The 27,849-nt window shown below is 41.2% G+C and overlaps 1 protein-coding gene across 14 annotated transcripts in view; it reads left to right on the top strand.

The window, feature by feature from the left end:
* LOC311010606 (calcium/calmodulin-dependent protein kinase type II delta 2 chain) overlaps positions 1–27,849 on the top strand; it is a 38,883-nt gene that overhangs the window by 7,707 nt on the left and 3,327 nt on the right. Inside the window, exons 3-19 of one of the 14 annotated variants that reach the window (XM_084005172.1) lie at positions 12,428–12,487; positions 14,025–14,079; positions 17,544–17,609; positions 18,209–18,281; positions 19,828–19,930; positions 20,091–20,174; positions 20,355–20,449; positions 21,001–21,123; positions 21,412–21,495; positions 21,744–21,786; positions 22,898–22,938; positions 23,889–23,948; positions 25,307–25,351; positions 25,801–25,849; positions 26,802–26,822; positions 27,206–27,281; positions 27,378–27,472. In XM_084005172.1, coding sequence (XP_083861298.1) covers positions 12,428–12,487; positions 14,025–14,079; positions 17,544–17,609; positions 18,209–18,281; positions 19,828–19,930; positions 20,091–20,174; positions 20,355–20,449; positions 21,001–21,123; positions 21,412–21,495; positions 21,744–21,786; positions 22,898–22,938; positions 23,889–23,948; positions 25,307–25,351; positions 25,801–25,849; positions 26,802–26,822; positions 27,206–27,281; positions 27,378–27,472 — 1,173 coding nt within the window. Of the gene's footprint in view, positions 1–12,427; positions 12,488–14,024; positions 14,080–17,543; positions 17,610–18,208; positions 18,282–19,827; positions 19,931–20,090; positions 20,450–21,000; positions 21,124–21,411; positions 21,496–21,743; positions 21,787–22,897; positions 22,939–23,888; positions 23,949–25,306; positions 25,352–25,800; positions 25,850–26,801; positions 26,823–27,205; positions 27,282–27,377; positions 27,473–27,849 lie in introns of all 14 variants that reach the window. The other 13 variants (XM_084005173.1, XM_084005161.1, XM_084005167.1 and 10 more) reach the window with 13 other exon arrangements.

Genomic DNA, 27,849 nt, shown 5'->3' on the forward strand with positions numbered 1-27,849 from the left:
TCTGTCTCACAACCTTGACAACTATACTGTCTGGAAACAATGCTAGATTATTATGAACATCCTGAAGACAAGAGTGTACTCTATTTTACAAAGCATCAAAATCATTCAGAGGGGTGGATCTATGGCTGATCTTTGGCCGACACACAGTAGATGGAAATAAATTGATGCAGATGCAATGATCAACGATCAGACCACAGCCTAGTTAAATTAACAGCTAATTAGTGGCAGCTGTATACATTTTTGGAGAAAAATTCAGCTGCCAGAATCAGCAGTCACCAGATAAAATGTTCACCTCTTCAAATCTTTAATAACGTGAGTTATAATCAAACTTGGAGTCTTAAATGTCAGGATTTTGGTATAAAACCGATCCGTCGTTCAGCCCAGAAAGAACCTTCGATATGTTGACTAATCTCCTATGTCTTTTCCTTTCCCTCTGTCCTTTTCAACCTCTGTTTTTTCATCTGTTTGATTTGCCCTTCCCTCCGATAGATCCCCCCCCCCCTCTTCCTTCCTCACACATTCCCTGGCAGTGTACGGCTTTATTCTGGTCTCCCTCCTCAGCACCTCGAACCAGAAACAGCCGTGAAACAGAGTGATATTATGACTTATTGATTCGCAGAGTCTGATATAATGGCATCATTATTATTTATTTTTTTTACAGCACAACCAAATCAAGATGTTTGAGCACTCAGGGAGGCGTTCAAGTGAAATCCACGCTAAAACACTTAATACCAAATATGCCTTGCATTTATGTGTCATTTATAATTAAATTGCACTGCTGCCAGAAGTTGCAGCAACAATTGCCGTTTCTAAAATATTAACTGTAGATATCAGGTTTCGTTCATGTCCCATCTTGCACCAATGTGCTTAAAATCTTGCAGACGGAAATCAAAAGCTGAAGAGGCAGAAATAACAATTGAAAAGCAGCAGCAGCAGCAGCAATGCAGTGTAGCAGCAAAACATCTTACTTTCACTACATTAACACTATTGCTTTCCTTCATTTTAGAGTTGAGCTGAAACTGCATTTCAAGAGGATGTAGCTCCTGAATGGACAAACAGGACTTAATGTTGTGAGGAATTTGATTTGATTGTTGAACAGATTAGCTCACGGCCTCATCTAGCTCTGTGCAGAGCTCAAGCTCCAGATTGATTGATGGATGGATGTCTGATTCACGCACCTGTCATGTTTTCTTTTTTCCAGGATTTCGATAGAAAAATACAAAGAAATTGATTTGTTTTATTTTCTTTTAGCATTCAGTGATCCATTTTTAATTCAGCTTGACTCTGAGTAAAAGAAAAAGCTGTGTGGCATGCAAGTATTTTACTTTAATATGGAATTTATCTCAAAGTATTAAGAGCAACAATGTTCCTGAGTGTTGGCTTTACATCGTTAACCTTACAGAGAAACCGTTGCTGGTTGCTATGCCAGCTCTTGTGGTAACCAGGGAGCATAGTTATTTATCTGCCTCTTTTGTTTTATTATCAAGTAAAGGAACATTTTCAGGCAACACCCACGTGTTATTACTGTCATTTAAATCACTGAAAATGTGCTTCCCGGTTGGTGTGAATGTACCTTAAGAATTCCCTCTACTGGCTTCATTGCTCCGTTTAAATCTTTAGCTTTGTGTCAACATGTGTGTGATTATAAATGTGACTCTGTGTCTTTCCTATTCAGTATGTGTCCACACCAGCACCGCCCCAAGATTAAACCACTTTGACATATTGGTCTAATGTGCGTGCGGCTGCATTACAGCGGAGGAGATAAAGGCAGACATTACTGTACGTCATGAGGCTCCCGGCAGTACTCCGGGGGCAGGTTTATCTGTGACACCAGCCACCTTCTGTTTTTCCTCCGAAGAGAAAGCGAGGGAGTTATCAGTCTCATAATTCCTCCTCTCTTGGGCAGCAGCGGAGGGTGACGGTGTTCTCAACATCCTGGATGGTTTCATTAGACCCTCGGGTTCTGGGGGGGTTGCATGGAACCGTATGGATGAGGACTACTTAGCTGCTGTCCGCAGAGGATGTTACATTCACCCCACTACATCTTTTTAATTAAAACTCTTAATTAAACTGGTGCGGAGCAGTTCCAGCAACCCTGTTGTGGCGTGTGGTGGGTCGATTTGTGTGTATGCATTAGGGTTAGACTTCAACTAAGGTTTACATTCATTATCGATTCAATTATTTATCATTTAAACGGAAGTTTCCTGAGGACGTTTTCAAACTGCTCATTTTGTTTAGCCAACAGCCAAATACTATCCAAGGTAATAAGTTGACAAATGTAAAACATTACAATTGAGAGGCTCTAACCTACGAAATGTTGATGTTGTTGATGATCAGAATTGTCAAGATCATTACCAGCTGGTTTACGTTTAGATTGTTTTCCTACATACGTTTCGGAATCAAACATAATTGCTGACTGGATTGTGTTCAGAGGGGATGTTTATTTGAACATTTCATGTATTTACAGAGGTCTTGCAGTGAAAGATCATGGTTTCAGTTAACTATGAATAACAAGTAACGTGATCTTGTCTTCACATTAAATGTAGCTAAGTGTTCCCCTCTGTGTGAACAGATCACACTGCCATCACTGGCCACTTGATTAACCTACCGCCGAACTCTACATGTAAAAATAATACCTGGTTGAGGGACGATATATTCAATTTGAACAGGTATTTAATAATGGCTCGTTTTGTGAGTGTCTAAATATTATGTGGGTCAGATGACCACCATAACTTTGTCAATCAGAGTGAAGCTACAAACCCAGGACAGGATGTTTGCAGCCACATAAGTTGGCTCCTTTGTGTATCCGACTGCCTTTATTTCCTTCAGACGTTTGTTCGTCTCTATTTCTGTGCCTGTCGCTCGCTTCTCTTCCCTCTTGCTTTCTATGTCTGCATGTGTCTCCCCTGTCTGTCCCTCAATCTGGTAGTGTTAGACTTGCAGGACGTCAAACTGCAAAAGGCGAGGAAAAAACACAAACACACAGAGCGGTACTCGCTGTGCTGCAGTGCGGGGTTGTAGACGTGACACATCAGAAACTGACTGAAAACAAGAAACAAGCAGCAGTGGAGAGAGACAGGGAGGGAAAGAGAGGCGAGACGTTGACGGGTTCTGGTTCGGAAGTTTTGTACAATTTTCTCAGCAACTTTGTTAGCAAACGGGTCCCTGAAGCCGTTGCCAACCGACGAAGGAGTCAAATGCAAGACTCGACACACTGAGAGGTAGGGAACAAAAAGTCTTTACAAGAAGGCTGGGTTTGGTACAAAGGTAGTAGTGTAATAAATCCACCAACACTATCCAAGATCTGAGGTTACTGAAGGTTAGTCCAAAAACGACTTGCATGGACAATCGGGAGCGCAGAGACTAAATATGCGGTCGTTCCATTCAATTGTAAAAGCAAATTTTCAGCGAACTTTGGAAATGTTGCAAAAAATGAAATGTGAATTTGGTCAGTTTCCATCAACTTTTTTGGCAAATAAATGCGGACGAGAGAGAAATGGAGAGAGGTCTTCAGGAATTTGTTGCAGTTGGGCAACTTTAAATGGTTCTTTCATGTTAGCTCACATTGGTGTGTCATGCTGCCAGGAGACAAAGACAAGCATTTGCACATTATGGAAAATTTCCAAGACGCCTGCGACAGGACAAACAGCTAATGAGTAAAATTAAATATTTGCTTTATCAGAATGAGGGTTGTCACGATACTACAATTTCAAACTTGATATTGATACCCAGGAAAAAACTTGATACCATTTTCAATACCACAGGGAGAAAATTACACAAAAAATGGAGAGGCAGAATTTTTTAAATAACACCCCAGTATTTATGGGGACTTTAGAGAATCAGTTTCACATCACCACCGTTTAAACAACATTGAAGCTTTAAAAGGTTAAGTCTGTTGAGTTATCATTACACTAACTTCTAAGGTCTAAAATCAGTAACGGAGCTAGGCAGCTAACATCATCAGCCCTACTACTAATTTAACAGGATAGAACAATAACGTGCGTCTGAAAATTCAACCAGCAACGAGACAGAAACAGTAGCAGCCTGCTCTGAAACCTGTTTCTAATAACTTAATCTCCAACTGAATCCAAGGCTTAAGCTTTGTTAAATAATATGATGTACACAGAATAAAACAAACTCAGATTATCTGAAAATAGTTGACATACAGTATATAAACCCTACATTTATGTTACTACGTCAGACAACTGTTTAAAAGTGGTATTGATGTTGTTCTAATATCTATTTAAAAAAATTCTGCCTCTTAATTTTGATGTGATGTGGTGGTGATGTGCCAGTCAGCAAAGTCCAGACTCTTGTCTGTTCTGGTCCTCAGTGGTGGAACGAACTCCCGACCAATGTCAGGACAGCTGAGTCATTTGCCATCTTCCGAAAAAGGCTCAAGACTCACCTGTTCAGACTTCACCTCGACTCTACATAGCATGACCCACTAACCCCCCCCCCCAAAAAAAACAAAACAACAAAAAACCTTACCTATAGCACTCTGATCATATCACTGTTGCTCTTAAGCTACTACTTTACTCAGATGAGGACCTAACACTTGTTCTATTTTTAGCTCTTACTTTATCGGCAATGATACGTTGTGGTTTCTTTGTTTCCTTCTTTTGACGAATGTACTTATTGTAAGTCGCTTTGGACAAAAGCGTCTGCTGAATGACCTAAATGTAAATGTAATGTGGTGGTGATGTGGTGGTGATGTGGTGGTGATGTGACGGTGATTTGGCGGTGATGTGACGGTGATGTGACGGTGATGTGACGTGATGTGACGGTGATGTGACGGTGATGTGGCGGTGATGTGACGGTGATGTGGTGGTGATGTGACGGTGATGTGGTGGTGATGTGACGGTGATGTGACGGTGATGTGGCGGTGATGTGACGGTGATGTGGCGGTGATGTGACGGTGATGTGGTGGTTATGTGACGGTGATGTGGCGGTGATGTGACGGTGATGTGGCGGTGATGTGACGGTGATGTGGTGGTGATGTGGCGGTGACTGCTAGGCTACTGCAGCATCACCCCCAGATCTTCCGTTGTCAGTGCAGAGAGTCGTGTTTGTCCGGTTGTATTCCGTGAACACGTTTTGATGTGCTTGAGAGCTGAGAAAGATCGCCCAACTGATGTGGCGGACACTGGTATTGTCACGATCGAGCATGTGAGGGCATAAAGCTGCGACATGCTGACTGCAAGACCCGTCAGAAATGTCAATAGGTCACTTGGACTCTTTTCCTGAAAGTTAGTCATGCAGTACATCACCTTGAGCTCAGCTCGGAGTCTGCCCAGGTCATCCACAGTCCTGAGCTCTGCTTTGGGAAATGTCTGCTTGAACTTTGTGAACAGTTGTGCATCCAGCAGTGCAACAAACAGTAGACACTTGTGATCTTCAAATCGATTCCTGACTTGCGTGATGATGCTATCGATTAGTGCTATGCTGTCGATTAGTGCTATGCTGTCCTCTCATAGATGGCATCACATTTTCCACGCTCACCGTCAAGACTGGCAAAAATCTGCAATTCTGGCCAGACTGAACTGCATGTCTAAGCTCTAATTTTGCAGTATTCCAAAGAGCACATCAGCAAAGTCAAAAATGCAGATGAAAGCAAAAAGAAAAAACATAAGCCAAAGCTTTTCAACTGTGACGAGTGTCCTGATGCACTGACATGTAGAGACAGACAGGTAACCAGTCTATCACAGGGCTGGCATGTAGAGACAGACAGGTAACCAGTCTATCACAGGGCTGACATGTAGAGACAGACAGGTAACCAGTCTATCACAGGGCCGACATGTAGAGACAGACGGGTAACCAGTCTATCACAGGGCTGGCATGTAGAGACAGACAGGTAACCAGTCTATCACAGGGCTGACATGTAGACAGACAGGTAACCTGTCTATCACAGGGCTGACATGTAGAGACAGACAGGTAACCAGTCTATCACAGGGCTGGCATGTAGAGACAGACAGGTAACCAGTCTATCACAGGGCTGACATGTACAGACAGGTAACCTGTCTATCACAGGGCTGACATGTAGAGACAGACAGGTAACCAGTCTATCACAGGGCCGACATGTAGAGACAGACAGGTAACCAGTCTATCACAGGGAGACATGTAGAGACAGACAGGTAACCAGTCTATCACAGGGCTGACATGTAGAGACAGACAGGTAACCAGTCTATCACAGGGCTGACATGTAGAGACAGACAGGTAACCAGTCTATCACAGGGTTGACATGTAGAGACAGACAGGTACAGTCTATCACAGGGAGACATGTAGAGACAGACAGGTACAGTCTATCACAGGGAGACATGTAGAGACAGACAGGTAACCAGTCTATCACAGGGCTGACATGTAGAGACAGACAGGTACAGTCTATCACAGGGAGACATGTAGAGACAGACAGATAACCAGTCTATCACAGGACTGACATGTAGAGACAGACAGGTAACCAGTCTATCACAGGGCTGACATGTAGAGACAGACAGGTAACCAGTCTATCACAGGGAGACATGTAGAGACAGACAGGTAACCAGCCTATCACAGGGAGACATGTAGAGACGGACAGGTAACCAGTCTATCACAGGGAGACATGTAGAGACAGACAGGTAACCAGTCTATCACAGGGCTGACATGTAGAGACAGACAGGAAACCAGTCTATCACAGGGCCGACATGTAGAGACAGACAGGTAACCAGTCTATCACAGGGCTGGCATGTAGAGACAGACAGGTAACCAGTCTATCACAGGGCTGACATGTAGAGACAGACGGGTAACCAGTCTATCACAGGGCTGACATGTAGAGACAGACAGGTAACCAGTCTATCACAGGGCTGGCATGTAGAGACAGACAGGTAACCAGTCTATCACAGGGAGACATGTAGAGACAGACAGGTAACCAGTCTATCACAGGGCTGACATGTAGAGACAGACAGGTAACCAGTCTATCACAGGGCTGACATGTAGAGACAGACAGGTAACCAGTCTATCACAGGGCTGACATATAGAGACAGACAACCATTCACACTCACATTCACACTTATGGGACATTAGAGTCATCAATGAACCTATCCCCATCCTGCATGTCTTTGGACTGTGGGAGGAAGCTGGAGAACCCAGAGAGAACCCACGCTCACACGGGGAGAACATGCAAACTCCACACAGAAGGAACCTTAGCCCAAATGATTGCTTTTTATCATTCATTTGAGTTGAGTTGAATACACAGTATGTCTGTCTTCCTTGTGAATCCAGGCAGCATTAAAGCATCTGGCTTTCTCTGTAAGGTGGTTTATGACAGCAGAACATTACAGCATTACACCATGCTGTTCTGCAGCTTTCCTTAAACTGGACTAGTTAACAGGACAAGTTGCCAGTACAAAAAAAAAATGTGGTACGTTTATTAATGACTTGCCAAGGAAATGCAGTTCCACTTCATACATTTCTACCAGCCACAAAGTTTTACCATGAAAAGTCACATAACAGGATTGTCTCGAAGGAGTTTGAGTTCAGTTAATGTTGTTACATCTTTAGTAATATGGCTGTTGCTGTTGAAGTGTGGGATGTGGGATGGGCAGGACAGGTTCCATACTCGCCATACTAGCGACAAATGGAAGGTCAGTGTCCTTCAGACGGCAAAGCAGCTGACGGACATTGATACAGCACGCCAGTTTGTCCTTGGAAATATTCTGCATCTGTCATATAGTGACAATTAATTACCACAGAAGCTTTTGAGACAGTTTTATGATTACCATGAGCAAACAAGACTATCATTAAAGCACGTTGAGCCCCTTGTGGCTGCTGCACTGCATGGTTTCCTAAAGTTGGATTTCGCATCAGATTTAATGTATTGTTTTAATATTCTGATACGATGTTTAGTTGTGTTTTGGCAGAAAGCACATTAATAATAAAAAAACATGTAACTACAAAAAAATGAAAGAAAACAACTTCAACTGAAGGAAATGAATAAACATCTTCAGCCAAGGAAGCAACTCAGTATATTGCAGATTAGGCCTTACTTCATATGAATAGTTATTCACTGCTCGACGGTGCAACACACAGACAGCAATTCAGACATGCAGCTCAGGTCAGGCCTGAATGACGACAGCTGACTGGGGCAACTTCACATTAGTCTGCACAATTACATCGGCTTCATATTATGCAGAAATGCTGCTGTCAGTTATAACTATGTAAGCAAAAAGGCCTCTCACCGCCGCGCTGTGGCAGCAGGGCTCAAGCTTGCACACAGGTACATTCAAAGTATTGTAAAGCTGTTTTGTCAGCCAGTCAGAAGTCATTGTCGTCAGTCTGAGATTTTTTTTGCCCGTGAGGCAAATTTCAGAATCGACTGCAGCAGAAGTTGGTTCAGGGAAAGGTGTAAAATGTGATTTTCTAGTTCATTCAGAATGCTCTGACAGGCTAACATACATACGGACAGTCCAACCTCTACTCACACACAGGGAGAACTCCACATGAAGGACCAGGACCAACCCAGCACTAGTCCTAGCATTAGCATTAGTCCTAAAACCTGAGCAGACCTCCACCAAACTGTATTCAAACTAGGGCTAAATAATACATATGTCATGTTGACCGATTTTGCAATTGTGATATGATTCGCAATATTAGAGTAAATGATCATTTTAACATAATTATTTCCATTTTCATTTGAAAAACATGAAAAATTTGATTTTTAACTACAAATGGTGTTTTCACACACACATTTTGCCACATTTTGACAGTAAGTCTCTGAAAGAGCAAGGACACTAGGATTGCCTCTAATACGTTTTTGTTGCAGGGCTACAATGAAAAGTTTGTTTTTTGATGTCAACTGTCTCAAGATAGCATCTAATGTAGACAAACATCAGTTTCCATATTCATTGCGGTGCTTTTAAGCATCTTGGTACTCAACTGTTGCGATTCAGTATCTGTGAAGTTCCCTTTTCCTCTTTCTATACTAACACATGCATATAGTGTGTTATGGTTCAAATCCCCCGCCTTTTATTGTGCGTGTGCTCCTACAGAACTTGTGCTCTCCCGTCTGTAGTTTGATCGTTGTCTGTGAACTCTCGATGTCGGCCATTTGCATGCAAGGCTGGTTCCACTGCAGAGGAGAGGAGAGGCCTGACGCTCTGATTGGTGCAGGAGTTGCTAGACAACAGATGTCCAGCTGGCTGAGAGGTGGACTACCTGTGGAGGAGGGAGAGAGTGAAAGAAAAGTGGAGGTGGAAAACGATGGAGAGCGCTGGCTGTTACATGACAGACATTTTTAAGTGTTTGTTGAGCTACAGCACAGTGAAAATGAGAAGCCAAACAGACATGACCGCCTCTGTGTGTCGCTCTAAAGCAGCGTTTGCATGGTGTTTCATTCATTTGAACAATTTTGCCATCCAGTATTAAAATTAAACTCCTCCCAAGGCCCACATCAGCAAAACATATTATTTATCACACTACTAAAAATAACACAAATATTCTACTTCAGCTTAAGCAACATATCAAAGCAGCAAAATGCTAAACATTTACAAACATTTATTTTTTCATAAAATGGATTTTGTAATAAATGATAATGATCATAATATATGAATATACAATGGCATCCCTAAACATTTTTTTTAAATTAATTTTTGCTTTCTTCATTTTGGAGCTCTGACATTCAAAATAGTTGGCTGCAAAACATTGCATTCATAAGAATACCTTAATAGAAAAGTCAATTTTCCCGCTGTGAGTGAACGCACATGAATTAAGGCTGGGCGATAACTCTGTATGATGATTTGTCATCTATAAGGTGATCAAATCCTATACTGAGATATCGTACTACACAATTACGTCGTCTAAATTGACGTTAACAAGTCACATATTCACTCCAACTTCATACTTTCATATCGATCGCCCATGAACACAACTTCAAAAATAACATTTTGGGTGTGTGGTGATGTATCTGTGTGGGATGCCAGATATATTTTCCAGTACGTAGGAGAAGAGCTGCGGGCTAAAAATGTGAGTCTTAACTTAAGCAGAGTACTGCTATGTGTCTGCTGTTGAATGCTATATGATGAATTATGAAACCATTATTATTATTATTAACAGTTTGTTGAAATTATAGAATGTATAAGGAAAAAAGCAAAGAGCAAAAAGCATGCTCACCCACAATGCATGCAATTTGACGCTGTTGATGTACAACCAAAAACAAAAATCTTATAGTGACATGAAGATACGATGCTCGATTCAGAGACAGGGATTAAGAAAATGAATCCATAACACCGAAAAGAAAGACAGAGTTTGTGTGTTGGAGAGGGATCCATAGATATTATGTGTCATTCAGTAACACGTTAAGACCGAGGCTGAGATGGAGAGATTAGCGACCTTGCTCATATGCTTGCATGATGCATTATTAGCGACCTTGCTCATATGCTTGCATGATGCATTTATTATACGCGGTCCCTGTTAAATACACGTGTAAATCAAACTAAAAGCGCCCTGCTCATCATGAAATAATGGCTGCGTCGCTCTGCCTGTCAGGACTCCTGTCTGCCTCTCAGATATAGTGCTCGTCTGAAAAAAAGCTGGCAGTTCATCATACATCAAACAAAAATTGAAATTGGCGTGTTCCCACAGGCAATATGGCGAGCTTGCGACCACACAAGAGAGCCGCTCTGGGTCCGTTTGTTGTAGCGCGTGCAGTCCTCTTTTCAGAAGTTTCCACACGGTCTTCTTCAAAAACCCCTGAAGGACGTTTACACTATTGATCGAGCTCTACCTTTTGCTTTGGGTGTGCACATTTGCTGATTATCTGTTGTTTTCTTACACTTATGTCAAGTGTCACATGCCCTGTGTGATTTGTGATATTGGGCTCCTCATTGGTTAAGAGAGTGAACAAACCATCTCCTTCTCAGTTTTTGGTGCTTGTCACTAACCATGGCAGGTTTTAAATCTTCCTCCTGTATTTTTAGCTTTAACTGTAGTGCAGCCACAGCTCATCCTGTATTTGTTTTGCCGTTCACTGTTGGGATTTTATTCTGGCTTCATCTCTTTCACTGCGTCTGAAAAACTCCACCCTCTGGTGTGCGTGAACAGTCTCTCAGTCACAGTGAACATACTGTGCTGTACTGGCAAATTTCTTTGCAGAGCATTTGAGAGCACACCAAGTTTCTTTTTGTTTAAAGTATACCGCTGCCCTAAGTTTGTCTGCCTGTCACTCCCTGTAGAATCACTACAGCGACACAGACAAAGAGATACCTGGATAGCCGTAATGGGAACAAGCAGCCTGGTGTTCGTTGCTGGCCTTACCTCTGCATAGCATCAAGGAGAGCAGAGGAAGGAGACACGGATGAGAGTGAAAAATAGGCGTCCTATTTTATTTGGGAAAAAAAAGTTGAACCCGCTGCTCTCCCTCTCTCTCTCTCTCTCTCTCTCTCTCTCTCTCTCTCTCTCTCTCTCTCTCTCTCTCTCTCCCTCCCTCTCTCTCTCTCGTGCTCTAGGTCCCGAGGCAAAGCTGAAATGGGTCGCCTCAACGCCGTGCTGCAATGCAACACTCATTATAACGACTGCTGCTCTTACTCAGTTGTATCAAATCAGTTGAATAAAACCAAAAGTGATGCATTTAACAGCAGAATAGACAGATATTTACCTAAGGAGTTGGTGGAGACCAAAAATAAAGCTAAAAGAGAGATATTATTAGACTTACATTTGACAGGTGTCAGATACATGGCTCCAAACATGACCCCCATATCAGCGTAATAAGGTGATATGTCACTGTTCATGCTGCGTAATGCCTCAAATTAAGGTTTTGCAGGTTTTATGATCAGTTTTTCGGCTAATGGAATGAATGAAATACCACCTAATCATGGTACTTCATCATCGTGTGATGGATCCACTAATGTAGTGACAATCTTGTCATTGAGCAACAACCATTCAAATGTACATTACAACAAAACCCAATCCCAGTGAACAAATCAATGTTCAGCACATGTAAAACCCTAAGTTGATTTGGTTCCGACTTTACGAGATGCAAAATTAAACTTCAACCTTGTATCCTTGCAAGTTTGTTTTGTTCTCAGGTCAGTAAACCTGCAGGCACATTGCAGGAGCGCATATCAAGCCTGACTCTGGTTGACTCTGTTTGTTGTCCGCTGTTGCCTGCCTGTTTGTGGCACATACCCAAGCACACATCAGGTCACATTATCTTTGTCAAGCCTTTCTGCTCTGATAAGGAAAAGAACAGGGCCCACACACACACACACACACACACACACACACACACAAACTGTACATGCAGAAGTGGTGGATGTCAAGTACACAAACACACACTGAAAGTAACCTGCAGCCAACTTCATGTTCGGTGATTCAGAATGCCCATCATAGCGGGGGAATAATTAAAAATAACCCGTCTCTGTTTGTCTCTGTGTTTGTGTCTCCTGTTTTCTTTTAGATCATCAAAAGCTGGAGAGGGAAGCAAGGATTTGTCGTTTACTGAAGCACCCCAACATCGGTGAGCTGCGAGTCCCCGATCTTAAAATACTCACGCACAAGTGCACACGGCTACAAACGAAAACGCACGCGTTTTGTTCAGGTCTCCGGTGAATCCTGCTATGGCTATTCATCTTCTAGACACAGTTATGAGGGAGACAAGTGTGTGTGTGTGTGTGTGTGTGTGTGTGTGTGTGTGTGTGTGTGTGTGTGTGTGTACACAGGTATCTAATGATGATGTATCTGTGTGCTCTCCCAGCTGAATCATCAGAAAGTGCACTCTCTAAACCAGTGACCCCTGGTTTAGAGAGTGCACTCCTTCCTCCTCATTATACCTCCAATAGAACCTGTCTCATCCGCTCATGCTCTCTCTTCTTCGCTGTCATTATTTCAGATTGATTAAATCAGTGCTGCACCACAGCCACCATTCCCGTCAGTTTTCCAAGACAAAAACACATTGAGATTTTGGGCTATTTTGCGTCCATAACATCTTCTTTCAGACAAGCGTGAAAAAAAAAACATCCAGAAAACACATTTAGTTGTTTATTTGACTACTTTGTCTATTTATGTCTGTAGGTTTCTCCTAAATTCACCAAAAGTAGCATTAGATATGATGCCTCTTTTTCATATTTTTAACAAAACTTGGGATGTTTTATGGTGTTATCTATTAGTTATCATTTTTACACTCTTCACCTGAAGGGCAATGTTTTTGTTGAAATGTTGAAAGTAGAAAGACAATATACAGTATGATATATTGTAGGTACTCCAGGTACTCTTATCAGGAGCCAAATGCTCAGCAGGCTTTAAGGGCATTATTGACATTTTAATATCAATACTGTGTATGTTACTACCTCAGATATCAAAACAGCACATCTGGAGGGATCAAGGACCAAATCATAAGCCAGTGTGAATATGTGATTTCTCATATTAAATATTTTTACATTCAAATTGATTGAAACAACCCTCACTGTCTTTAAAGCCAACAGGTTTAATGATATACAGTAAATCATGAACTATTCCCCAGTCTAAATGCTAATTGTGTGAGTCCAGGTTTGTCACTGGGCTTTGGTTTAATCAACCAAATGTATATAGCCTAGCATGTAGCTGTCGGTTTGTTATCCGTAAATAGCTTTGTGCAGTATAGGTTGAATATAAATGGCACTGATTTGAGTCTTAATTGTTCTCGGAGGTTTTACCTAATCACGGTGAGTGTGCGGACGGCAGCCGTGCTGAGACATTTTTTCAAAATGTACCCACTTTTAATAACAGCGTGAAACATGACATTGAGTGGAGGTAGAATACGTTATGTATTGCAAACTCAATTTGCTCCTTGATTTAAACGCGCTTCGCACGGCGCCGTTGCACATTACCACTGTATCTGTGATACATACACCTGACAGCTAACAACCTAACTCAAGGCACAAAGGAGACTGTAAATAATGAGCACTGCCAGGATTTGTATTGATGTATTGACTGCTTGCTGTTTCATTTGGCCTTTTCTTCTTCTTCTCTTTACCTTTCTGTCCCGTGTTTGTGCTTTTGTTAAATCTCCTCGACAGTACGACTCCATGACAGCATATCAGAAGAGGGTTTCCACTATCTGGTGTTTGATCTGTGAGTTAAAGACTTTCTCTCCCCACCCACACATTCCTTGGCATTGGGAACAAACCTACTAATTTCACATTTTTGGCTTGTTTTACTTGCTTTCTAACTTGTTTATTTGTATAAGGTTTGTGTGTAAAGTCCGTCCCAAAGTACTGGGTAGGTCAAGAACTACTAATAGAAAGGGACTTCAAGGGAGTTTATCATGGATGTGTTTTATATCTATGGACTTTATCTTAGTCTGTTGCGAGGTCAAAAACTACCAAAGAAAGCTGTTTTACAGTTTTTCTCGAGCGTTTACACACATTTTCTGAAAGCATGCCTCATACTCTCAGAACTCTACACACAAATCAAAAAAACACACACACAATGGGCAAAACCCCTCAATTCTCCTGCAAAATGAAACTTTACATTCAAAACAATGTTATTTCTTCTCAAAATGGTATTTTGTTTTCAAATGACACACACAAACCATAGACATTTATAAGAACCAGTTGAACACTGATGTGCTCAATGTAAAACACGATGAACACTTCTTCTCCATTTACCATAATGACTTAGGCCTTTTTTTGTTCAGTGTGACACTCACTACAGACAGTACATACATAAATGTGTTGTAAAATATTTTAGAATATTGTTTTTATATATTTTATTTATCCCACAAGAATACTGTAATGTACACAGTGTTCATCCAAACCAACACCAGCCTAGCATGGATTTGCCATGCTAGGCGATATTTCCCCCGCTGCTCGGCCATCGCTTGCATTGCCTGTGATGTGGATGAGGTGCTGTGACCGAAACAGAAGAGAGGATGCGGGATAGTTGTTTTTTTTGTTTTTTTTGTAACTGTATATAGTCATTCCTTCTGGTTTTGTATGTAGACCACTGTATATGCAACTTTGTGTTGGTTGGGATGAAAACTGTGTACATTACAGTATTCTTGTGGGATAAATAAAATATATAAAAACAATATTCTAAAATATTTTACAACACATTTATGTATGTACTGTCTGTAGTGAGTGTCACACTGAACAAAAAAAGGCCTAAGTCATTATGGTAAATGGAGAAGAAGTGTTCACCGTGTTTTACATTGAGCACATCAGTGTTCAACTGGTTCTTATAAATGTCTATTCATATGATGGTTTGTGTGTGTCATTTGACAACAAAATACCATTTTGAGAAGAAATAACATTGTTTTGAATGTAAAGTTTCATTTTGCAGGAGAATTGAGGGGTTTTGCCCATTGTGTGTGTGTTTTTTGATTTGTGTGTAGAGTTCTGAGAGTATGAGGCATGCTTTCAGAAAATGTGTGTAAACAATTGAGAAAAACTGTAACTTTAGAATTTTGAATGGCAGTGTGTTCCTTGTGAAAACAAGAGATTTTCTTCATGGAAATTGTGCCAAATGCAGAGAATTGTGTGTAGTGTTTTGAAAAAAGTGTCTTTTAAAACTGCAATTTGAGTGTAAAGCAGGAATTGTGCTTGCAGTTTAGCAGAGCTAGTTCAGGGTGTTGGTGCATGAGTTACATGTTGTGGTCATTGTGTCTCAAGTACCAGTATTTGTGTGTAAACAATTGAGAAAAACTGTAAGAGGCAAAGTGATGTGTTACACATAACTAACTTTCACATGGAAATGTAGGTATACTATATCCTATTACAGTTTTTTTCAATCTGAAATCTTTCAATCTTTTCAATCTTAAGATACTTTTTCTAAACTCTTAACACAGACTCACAAAACACAATTGGCCAAATGGATAATTTTCTTCTCAAAAACACATTTTGTTAAATATATACTAACTCTTCATTTCAAAATAGAACACATCTTTCTCTGCACACACTTACTTTACCAAAACACTGGAAATCTGACTCAAAATGAAATTATTCTGTCAAAGAATAACACTTGTTTTTACTTCACAAGGTACATGCAGTCAATCAAAGTACACCAGGTTTCAAAATACTGGCTATTGTTGACATTACAAAAACTGCATAGACTTTTATGTTTCAGTTTTACAGGTATTTGCATGCAAAACATGCAATCCACCGTTTTTACACTACATTTCTTGGTTGGGAACTGTATGTCTACATGTAATGTTCACCTGCAAAAGCATTCCAGTAAAAAGTAAATCAGTTTTTTTCCTTTACTATTTACTACAGGAGGTACAGTAGAAATACTGTTTACAGTATGATAGAACAGAAAAAGTTTTACAGTATTGCTTACATTGAACAAAATATCCATGAAACACACAAGAGCATTCTGAACAAAAAAATAACAGCAAAAAGCCCAGATAAAAAGTTTTGTCTTTTTCTGTTTCTGTTTCCGAAAACATCACTCCTCAAAGTTCTCCTTTCACTGTATAAGTGTCAGTGTAATAGAAAAAATAGCCCCTGCCACTGAGTCTAAACCAGCCCAATTTAGCCAACATAAATCAACTGTGTGTCAATTATTCAATTGTTTGTTTATTATCAGCTGAGATATATTGTTTTTGAACTGATATCATTGCAGAATCAGAGGTTTTATACTGTATCTAAGGTTTGGAATATTGTTTTTGCTATTGTGGGATGTTGTATTATTAACATTCGTAAATAATACAAAAACAATCCATAATTTTGTTGGGAGGTATAGCTTGTCTGTTAAGAAAATGTAAGCATTGTGGAAATGTGTTCACTGACTGCATATTGTGTGAAAACGACATGAAATGTGTGAATGGTATGGCCACAGAAGACCGATGCTGTGCTTATTGTGTTTAAAGTTTTGAAAATGTGACAACTGGTTGGGCAAACCTAACCGGTGCTATTAGCTAAGTTGCACAACACTTTCATAACTTAAGTACTTTATCCTGTGATTTTGGTCAAATGTAATTTTTTAAATCTTCCATCTTCATGAAACAGTATATTGATTAAGTGTCAAGTTAGATGTGTAAAGTATATTTCATATTAGCTCAAAATAAGTTTTTTTTTTTCAATGACTTTAACACTTAGCTGTAAACTTAACCTTTAATTATGAAGCTAACTTTGCTAACAGCTTCACACCAGAAGCCAGATGGAGCCAGATCCAGGAAGGTTGCTGCTCGGTGCTGCTCTGCCGCTTGTGTTCTTCAGATCCACTTGTTGCTACCAAATATGGTCACTTCCGTTCACTGGTTGCAAAAATCCAAGATGGGACCGTCCAAAATGCTGAACTCAAGGCTTCAAAATAGTAGTCCACAAACCAACCGGTGACGTCACCATGACTACGTCATATACCTTCTCATATACAGTCTATGGTGCAAGCTTACATGCACACAAACAAAACATCAATGTGAATTACATTATGCATACAAGAACATAAAGTTTGCTAATTGTTTATGGACCTAATAAGTCTACAATGTGTGCAAGGGTGTATGGAAATACAGGAAGCTTATGTGTATGTAAAAGTATTGTTTCTGCATAGAGATAGAGACTTGTACTATAATGTGCACTTTCTCTGGCACTCTACAGGGTGACAGGAGGAGAGCTGTTTGAGGACATCGTAGCCAGGGAGTACTACAGTGAAGCTGATGCAAGGTAACACACACACACACACACACGCACACACACACACACACACACACACACACACACACACACACACACACACACACACACTGAGCAAAGCAGCCATTATCCATATTTGTGTGTTTCACATATGGTCTTCTCAAAGGTGTGATACAGCTGCCTTGTCTCTAAAGCATCTCATGGAGTTATTTATAAAAGAGATTAACGACATAAAGCCTGCGTTATTAATCTCGCATAGCCTACCTTACGCTGCCAGCTTCGTGTTGAAACACTTCCTCCCCAGAGAGACAGTTTCCTTGTCATAGACGCCGTATAGCTTTGGTTTATCTATATAGTGTAATACATTAAAATTGTGTGACAAATTACTTACCTCTACGTGACTTAATGTCACCCATCAAGAAAGCGGCATCGCACATAAGAAGCCTAATGAGAGGGACATGTGATACATTGTTATGGTTACGTTATGTTTCCTCTTCTCTTCCCCTCAATTAATTCCCCTCATCTTCTCTTCTCTTCCTTTCTTCCTTTCCCTTTCTGTCTCTCCTTCCAACGTCTTTCTCTATCACAATCCTGTGCTTGTTCATTACTCTCTACTCTCCCACCCTCAGCCACTGCATACAGCAGATCCTCGAGAGTGTCCATCACTGCCATGTTAATGGGATCGTCCACAGGGATCTGAAGGTTTGTATGACCGCAGCCACGGCTGCAGCCACGCTCAGTGCTGACTCTGTACAGATGGCAACACTCCCCTCAACATCCTTACCGTCTGCCATCATTAAGATTTGTTATTCGTCACATTATTCCATTCTTTCATCTGGAGGCTCTAAAAGCTTTGAAAAATTAATAAAGCTGATTTGACCTTGAGTTGTACTTTGATATCGGCTGCAATTCTGGTGTGCAGAATAAGATTCAAACATACCAAACTGCAGAAGCTTGGCTCCTATATTGTCAATATTCTGAGCCTAATACCGTGTCAATGTCAAGAATAGTGATCATCCTCTAATGCTACCCCTGATGTTGCAGGGAGCATGCTAGCGTTTTTTTATGTATGTGCGTGTGTGATTGTGTAGTACTCCGAGTGCAGCGTTATGGTGACAGCAGTAGGAGCAATCACAGGCCAGAACCTCAGCAATGATCACCATTTGCATAATTATGTAAAAATTATGTTGAGATGTGAAAGATTTTCATGGTCATGAATATTCTAATGATAGTCTGTATTCTCATAACCTCCCAGGAGCGTTTTTATGTGGAGGAAAAAAGGGGAGATATAGCAAGAGAGCTCTCTTGAATCTGTTCAAATCCGAGCATGCGACTGCACCGTAGGAAACATTGAATAAAAGAATTATCAGAATAAACATGTTGCTTTATGAGATTTCCAATCTGTCAACTTCATTAGGCGAGACGTCCCCTTCTGAAGGAATTTCAAGTTTTCAGATGCTTCATAATTAGCAACATGTATTCATCGTTATGTAAATGATTATGTAGATGTCGTCCAGTTGTCAGTTAGCGTGCTGTTGAGTCACATGTCTGCCTAAAACTGACTGCTCACAGGCTGTCTGTATTTAGAGTCTCTAAATGTTAGGAAATGTATTATTCATCAGAGCAAATTGTCTAACTGGCCCTAGGTTAGCAGAGACCTTTCTGCACCTGTGTCCATGTCTCTCTGTTTGTGTGTGTGTGTGTGTGTGTGTGTGTGTGTGTGTGTGTGTGTGTGTGTGCCTGCGTATATTTCTGGTTGTGCTAAACTGTGTTAGTGTGCGGTTGTCGTTACCCATACGTGGCTGAGTCACTTGTTTTTACACCCACGTCTCCTGTGACACCACACCTCCCTCCTGTATCCTTCTCCCTGCAGTGTGCACTTTGTTCCCACTCACGGATTCTAACAGTGGATTGGTGTCATTGTGGACGAGCACATCGTGTCCGCCACCAATTAACTCTCTCAGAATCCATGAGACCTGGGGAAGCAAGTCCACAGCTTCAGCGTGGGAAATGTCCTCTGTCACGTAGAGATTTGGTCCCGTGCACATTTCTGTTTCTCTGTCATTTGTGTGGCAGAAAGGGAGTTGCCCCAGACACTGATTTAGGAGCAGTTTAGCATCGTTGACCCCTAATAGTTCGGATTAGGATTTGGTTTGGCTAATCTGATTTTAGATCTGTGTCTGTGGGCGGCTTGTTCCCAGAGCGTGTGACCTCTCACCTCTAACCTGTTTGACTCCGCCCCCCCCAGCCTGAGAACCTTCTATTGGCCAGTAAGCTGAAGGGGGCGGCGGTCAAGTTGGCTGACTTTGGGCTGGCTATCGAGGTGCAGGGGGACCAGCAGGCATGGTTTGGTGAGTATTCATCCATCCATTTTTCAACCTGAATCAGTTGGTCAATCAAGCAAAAAAACAATCAATCAGTCGATCAATCAATCAGTCGCTCAGTAAGTTAGTTAGTCACTGAATTGCCCACTCCTGCATACCATTCCACATCTCCATCTCACTCCTCCAGGTTTTGCTGGCACCCCGGGCTACTTGTCTCCGGAGGTTCTGAGGAAAGACCCATATGGGAAGCCAGTGGACATGTGGGCCTGCGGTAAACAACCTTCAAATTCTCTCACTGAATTTAATGCTGGAGTTACTCCTCAGCCTCTGGCTATGTCTGACCTGGTCAGATGTGTGCAGAAGAGCAATTCTGCAGCTTTCAGTATACAGCACTGTTGTATATTGGTATTTTCTGTTAAAATGCTTAACTTACCATGTCACTTCCTTGCAGGTGTGATTTTATACATCCTGCTGGTGGGCTACCCTCCCTTCTGGGACGAGGACCAGCACCGCCTGTACCAACAGATCAAGGCTGGGGCCTATGATGTGAGCACTCGCACACAAACAGCACAAACTGGTGCTGAAATAGAAAAATAAAAAAATAATGAATTGTTAGTTTCATTGAATTGATGAAACTAAGATGTAATTTATTTGAATTCATTCAAACGCAACCCTCACATCCCAACCCTGAAATGCTCTGTAGAACTGACGTAGTTCTGTTCTTTTCGTTCAGATGTGTTGGCATGGTAATAGTACTGCAACGCCTTTGACCTAAACTATGAACTTGTCGTTAACGGAATTAAACCATGTAGTTAACTATTGTCTTAATCAGATTTACCTGTATTTGCGTGTACAGCTGGACAGTTTTTTTACTACAGTTCATTTAGCGACAAAGTTAGATAAAATGCCAGCTACTAATCTCCGCAGCCAGGTGCACCAGCAAAATGTATGTTCAAATGAAGTGAATAAACATATTTACTCTCTTTTTGGTTCTTTTTCCTAAGAGGATGGTTGTTTTTCCTTCTCCTTTGCTTGCTAAAAAAAGAATATTAGCTTTGTCTGTTCTAATGGGTTTGACACTCCTTTGTTTTTGACAGTTTCCGTCCCCAGAGTGGGACACTGTAACTCCAGAGGCCAAAGATCTGATCAACAAGATGCTAACCATTAACCCCAGTAAACGCATCACTGCCACAGAGGCCCTCAAACATCCCTGGATCTGCGTATGTGGCACACACACACACACACACACACACACACACACACACACACACACACACACACACACACACACACAGATGCAGAGAAACACATGAACTTATATACAGATGCACAAACACAGAAGACCGACACACTGATAATGATGAACTGTTAGGTAACAAAATGTCTCAGTTGCCTTCAGATTCACCGTGTAAGAACACGTGTAGTCTATTTGCCACACATACACATGGATACATTCCTCCCATCCATTGTTTCCATTCTCTCTTAATGCTCTCATCTCCTTCCTGCAGCAACGGTCCACTGTAGCTTCCATGATGCACAGGCAGGAGACTGTGGAGTGTCTGAAGAAATTCAACGCCAGGAGGAAACTCAAGGTGAGACGTCTGGCAATCCTTCATGTTTCTATTTATATAGAACAATCCATCCAGCCATCTTGCCCTCTCCTTCCTCCCTTTAGACTTTACAGGGTAACTTAGAAATGATGACCTGTTCTCTAAGACCTTCAAGTTGCCCATTTGATGTGCTCCTCTTTCTTGCTGTGACCTTATAATCAATCTTCCTATTTCTGTCTCTTCCTTCCGTCATCATTACTTCCTTCTTTCCTTCTTTTCTGTCACTGCAGGGAGCCATATTGACCACTTTGCTGGTCACAAGAAACTTCTCAGGTATGTCTCTCTCAGACTGGTCTCCAAGAACTGGGTTACCCAAACATATCTTCTAAACTTAAAAATGGATCTTAAAGAAACAGCAGGCTCGAAATACTTTTAGTAGTAGTTTAGGATGCAGGTTGAAAAATGCATCTTCTTGAGGAAAATCGATAAGAGGCACTAAAAAAGCACAACGTGCAGACAATCTTTAACTTTAATATCCAATTTTAAATGCCTTCGGCCTGTTTTTCTGTAGAACAAAGCTGATTTTGGCACATAGGTACCGCTGCTAAACGGAGCCAACTCTCTTTATCTTTCCAGCAGTTTCTCTTTCACTTTATCACAATTTTGCGATCTACCATACATTTTTGCATGCATTTCCTTTGACCGATCTCTATTTTCTCACGCTCTTACCAGCTTGCTTTCTCTCTTCATTCTACAGTAAAAATGCGTTGGTGCATTTGTGTCTCTTTTTATTCATCATTTTCTTCCTTTTTCAAATTTCTTTCCTTCTTTTGTTTGGATTGTGGTTTCCATTTGAGGTAAGATTTTTTGGAATGACAGGGAAATATGCTGGGTTGGGCCCAACTAAATAGCTGTGATGTTTTGGGCTTTCTTACCCTTCTTATAGCCAATCACATGTGCATGAAGATGAGGTGAAGCTCACACTTGCAAACATGCCAATACGAGATCAGAATGAAATTAAGACAAGGGTTCAGCATGCATTTTGAAATGCAATCTAGTGATTATTTCATACAGTACCATGATAAGTACAATGAAGAGTGGCTGGGATTGTATGTGTGCGTGCTACTGGTTAAGTGCATGTGTGCAAGTGTTAATTTCAGAGTGCATTGTGGGTGTGTCGGATATTGGTAGATCATCACCTGCTAAATTCACACCCAATCAATGAGCCCCTCACATGTAGTGGACACAAACCTTGCATACATGAAGAACCCATTCTGGGCATTCTCTGCATTGCATTATGGATCTTGCAGTTGGATTTGCACCTGGAGTTTGAAGATAAGCACAGTTGACTGATATGCTTGCTGCATGTTAGCGTAGCCTCAGGCTCAGGACTGTGTTTGTGAACTCTCATGCTGAAGTGTTGTCTCTTTCTTTCCTTCTACAGCAGCCAAGAGTTTGCTCAATAAGAAGGCGGATGGAGTTAAGGTGAGTTGCTTTTCACGGGAACTACTTTGTTACGTGCATTAGTTTGCTGGAATGTTTGGTGCCTGAGGAGCCTTCTGAATAATTATGATGATGTGCACTTAACAACCTCATCATTCAGGGACAGTCACTCCAAGCAGAGGGCAATAGTTGATATGTCTCAGCTTGATTTCACAGATCCTTATAGTAGTAGTACTAGTATTAGATTATTGGACCAGTACATGTCTACATTTATACAGAAAGAAAGCTGAAAGGTGGTGGAGGGTCTGTTGGTATAGTTCCTATTTTATTATTAGTTGGCCATCGAAAAAATTTCTTGTCACCTACACATTACTGATATTGTCAGATATTTATTCAAATAGCACGTTTGGATACTATTATTTTAATAATAGATTTGTACCTTTGTATCTTTTTATTTGTTTCATTATGTTTGACAAAATTAGGTGCCTGATGTTGCCTTTAATGCCATTAATTAAATACTGGTGTCAGGTCTGTCCTTGAAAATTAGCTGATACCCAAAGCCCAGGTCTCGGTTTTCCTTATTTCCTGCCTGTTACTACACTATCGTGTTCTGCTTAGACTAGCAGGTTGTTGTGCAGCCTTTTAGAAACATAAGCAGTTTCCCTGTGACAACTTTTAATAAGTTTCCCTACCTTCAGTGCAGCCAAGTTGAACTGACCTCTTGTGATTCTGCTTCTGTCTAAAGTAGCTTTCCTCGATACGTCGACCTTCCTGACTTTGTGTTCTTTTATAAAAAACACAGATTTCATAAAGAGGTCTTGGTTGGTAACAATGTAACACTTGGTTACATGAGTTGAGATGATGACTTTGGAGTGGACCATAGCCAGGGTGTGTGTGTGTGTGTGTGTGTGTGTGTGCGCGTGTGTGCGTGCACAAATGTGTGTCTGTAAAGTGTGCAGTGTGTCATGTCCCCTTTACACTGCCCCCTACAGGTCAACAACAAAGCCAACACAGTGACCAGTCCTAAAGACACTGGCCCTGCCCCTGCGCTGGTATAAACACCAAACTTCTCCTATACACCCGCACCTTCATCCACAAAACCTCTAACACCTCCCCGCTGTGGAGGAGGTACAGGTTCACCCTTTCACGTAGGCTCAGATCATTTCCTGTTTGATCTCAGCCTTGCTTGATACCGTTTAAATTCTTAACCAGGTTTCTAAGAATAAAGAAATGGGTGCAACAGACGTCTAGCTCAACTTTAGGCTATCCCTGAATGAAATAGACTGTAAAAGCCTTCGTGGATGAAGCATGTACCCGCTCCGGCATATTTGATGGAAAAGTAAACATAATTCAGATTAATGTGTTGATTCATTCATCTGAATAAGCAGTTCATGCATGGGGCATACATAGTTTGTATATACTGTTAATGTTGCTGAAACAGTAATCCTCTACACATATCTGGATTGGGCTTTAACTAGTGTCATTTTAAATCTGTAGCTCGGGGCAACCTCTACCTCAAACCCCCTTTCTCTCCCTGCAAGAACCCCCCTCCCTCCTCATCCCTCCTCATCCCTTACACACCTACGCCGTGCATGTGCTCCTATCATGTCATGAATTGTACTTTAGGGCCATCACTTTTGCATTGGATGGTAAAAGGATCACGGGTGTCGGGTTAGACGCTCGTATAGTTTATTAGTTTGTCTGTGCATGGCTGGAGTGTGAGGACGTCTCCTCCTGTGGTTCATCATGACGCTACCTTCCCAAGTGATTCAGCTGTCACTCATTGGCCTGCGCATGGAGTCTGCTGACTGGCTGCCGACGTCAGGCCACATGACTGTTGCTCTGCATGATGTCAAAGGCTTTCTGTCCCCCCATTTGCTGTCAAGATGACTACGCATGAACACAGGCACACGGCACCTCTCTCTCTCTCTCTCTCTCTCTCTCTCTCTCTCGTTCTCGTTCTCGTTCTCTGTCCTCCTTTCTCACTCCATCATGATGTACACACACAGATGCAGGCTGCTGATTTTGTAATCTAGCGTAATCAGGGTGAGGGATTAGAAGGACTGATGTGGTCATCAGGATCGATTCTACAATAACTCTGACATCTGATCACTAAGGCAGGACACAGTATTCGGCTGAGGAGGAGAGAAAGGAAGACACAAACAAAGACAAAAAGGAAGATGAATAAAAAGGGAGATAGAAGCAATGGAAGAAGGGTTCAATTTGACGGATGCATTGTGATAAATATGTTTGAACACATAAATAGAATGATAGAAAGGTAAATAGATAGCTTCATATTCTGAAAATACACATAATTACATTTCCTTTAACACTTTCTGTGCTGGCCTACCTTTTCTAATCTTCTATAATTATTCCTTCCCACAAATTATCTGTCATGTGTTCTTTGTAGGAACCACAGACAACTGTGATCCACAACCCCGTGGATGGAAATAAGGTATCACAATAAAACCACTGTTTTCATTGTTACGTGTATTAAATTATATCCAAGCTGTTTGTTCCTGTACTTAATGCCTTTTCATTTTCCAGTTTAACTTAATAACAGTAGTCCCCCCCCACCATCTGTATACAGTTCTACTCATTCATTGTTATATAATCAATGTTTAATAAATGATGATCGGGGCATCCTGGTGGCCTAAAGGGGTTAAAGACCTTGTAATCTGATTTAAGCCCAACCAGGGACGTTTGTTGCATGTCATCCCTCCTCACTCGTCTCTCCTTTCCTGTCAGCTATATTGCAATGAAAAAAAGGGCAAACATGCCCCCGAAATACTCGTGATCTGAGATTGCAAGGGCATTTTAAATGTTTAATTTCAATATATTAGAAATTAGATAACTTGAACTTGTAGTAACGTGCAAATTCTGCTGGTTGTTATTCTCTTCCAGGAGTCCATTGAGAGTGCCAACACCACCATAGAGGATGAGGATGTAAAAGGTAGGGAAACTTGTATTTTTGTCTCTTTAACCTACTCCCAGGTCTCACCTGCGCCGTGAGGTCACAACAGTTGTGTCCACTCAGACCGTTCCCTCTTTGTTTGTCTTCATGGTTCCCCCTCCTTTGACTGCCTTCTGCCCTGCCCTTTTTCTATCCTGCCCTTCATCGCATCCTCAGGTTTCCCCCCATCTTATGACTGAAAAAACACTTGCTTGCTTATTCAATTTGTCATTCAATTTTTCTAATCTTTTCAGTATTACTAAATGTCTCTGTTTTTTTTTTAAACTTTTTTCTCCCCCTCTTATGTTTTGTTGGAAATGTCCCTTTTTCCATAATTCATGTCCTGCCTCTGCCCATACATACATATGTATGTCCTTATCTTTGTCACATCCCCCACCCAACACACATGTGACACCCAATCACGCACCCATCCATTCAACCGCTGACAGCCCGTCGTCTGGGCAGCTTAGTGAGCGGTATCTTGAGCTCTAAGAGCCGTTCCTCACAGATGTCTGACTCAAGACATCCAACCAGCTCCTCAGTTCAGAGTAAGTCCCTCCATAGTGGGGGGGTAAAGTGTCTGAAATCCTGTGCTCCTGACTCATTTCCTCAGTTTAGTTGTTTCGTCCTTATAATGCCCTGACTTTCCCTTCTCCAGTGAAGAAAAACCTCCGTTTGTGATCCTTTTCATTTCTGCTCCTTCCGACCCATTTATTCCTCTCTATTTCAATCTGAACAAGATGCTCTCCTGCCGTAAATTCATGTCTTGTAGACACAGATGCTCTTCTCACTCCTCTATTTGCCCTCTGTTCTGATTTACCCAAACATGGACTCACACAGTAAAAAGCTGACTCGTATACCCGCTCATGTACATACAGTTATTGTAGTGAGTTTTTGGAGCTAACATGTCTTCCTGTTGCATGAATTAAGTAATTGTTTTAATATCCCCCAGCCTGCACCAATAACAATAAAGGTAACTGTGAACATTACTTAGTTAAAATTCCTTTTTTTTTTTTTTAGCAAATACTTGCATCCAAGCATTGGTCTGTTCTTCATTTTTACATTTTTGGGTGAAAGCAATAGTGTCATTTTGCATTTTCCTGCCTGATATCACTATTAGTCATGGGAGGCTTTCTTGTTGTTTTGATAAAAAAAATGTAGTGAAATACTTTTTTTGGAGCGCCTTCCATTTCTAATAACTCTGAAATCCTGTAGACTAGAACCCATTCGAAGCTGATTTGATATCCGATTTTCTTTATCTGCACTCAGACCGACATTTGCCTGGAATTCAGTAACAACTAATAATTTCTACACCGGTTTGTGTAGTTGATGATGTTCTGTATTCTTGTGTTGTAGCTCGCAAACAGGAAATCATCAAAGTCACTGAGCAGCTGATTGAGTCGATCAACAATGGAGACTTTGATGCCTATGCGTAAGTTTCCTTCTCTGTGACACAGTAAAATCTAAATACCTGAATTGCTTTTGTCCTTTGCTGATTATGTTTTTTTTTTTTTTTTTGGTGTAACAGGAAGATTTGTGATCCCGGTCTAACTTCCTTTGAGCCTGAGGCCCTGGGCAACCTGGTGGAAGGACATGACTTCCATCGCTTTTACTTTGAGAATGGTAAATTATTAATCTCGACTTTGGTTTAAAAAATCTATAAATAAAATAAATTAGCAGCTATCTATCAGCAGGACAGTTGTATAAAGTCTGAAGCGGTCTAATCTTAAGAAATAGATATGAATTGAAATAGCTTTGAGTACCATCAAAGTCATCCACCTTGCCGGGGAATTGCCGCCATATTTAGTCATGCTACTGTTGCAACCGTGGCTCTTTGGTTCCTCCAAAAGGTCCAAGAAGCCAGCTGGCTCCGTGAGAGACGCTGAGAAAGAGAATTAGGAAATACACGGTTGTGTATTATTTATTCTCAGCAACTTGTTTTTCCAGCCACTCTGGAGATTTTAGACAAGAGGATTTTATAAACATGCTTGATTACATCA

Source organism: Eutrigla gurnardus (genome assembly GCF_963514095.1).
Source record: "Eutrigla gurnardus genome assembly, chromosome: 3".
In the NCBI taxonomy this organism is placed as follows: domain Eukaryota; kingdom Metazoa; phylum Chordata; class Actinopteri; order Perciformes; family Triglidae; genus Eutrigla; species Eutrigla gurnardus.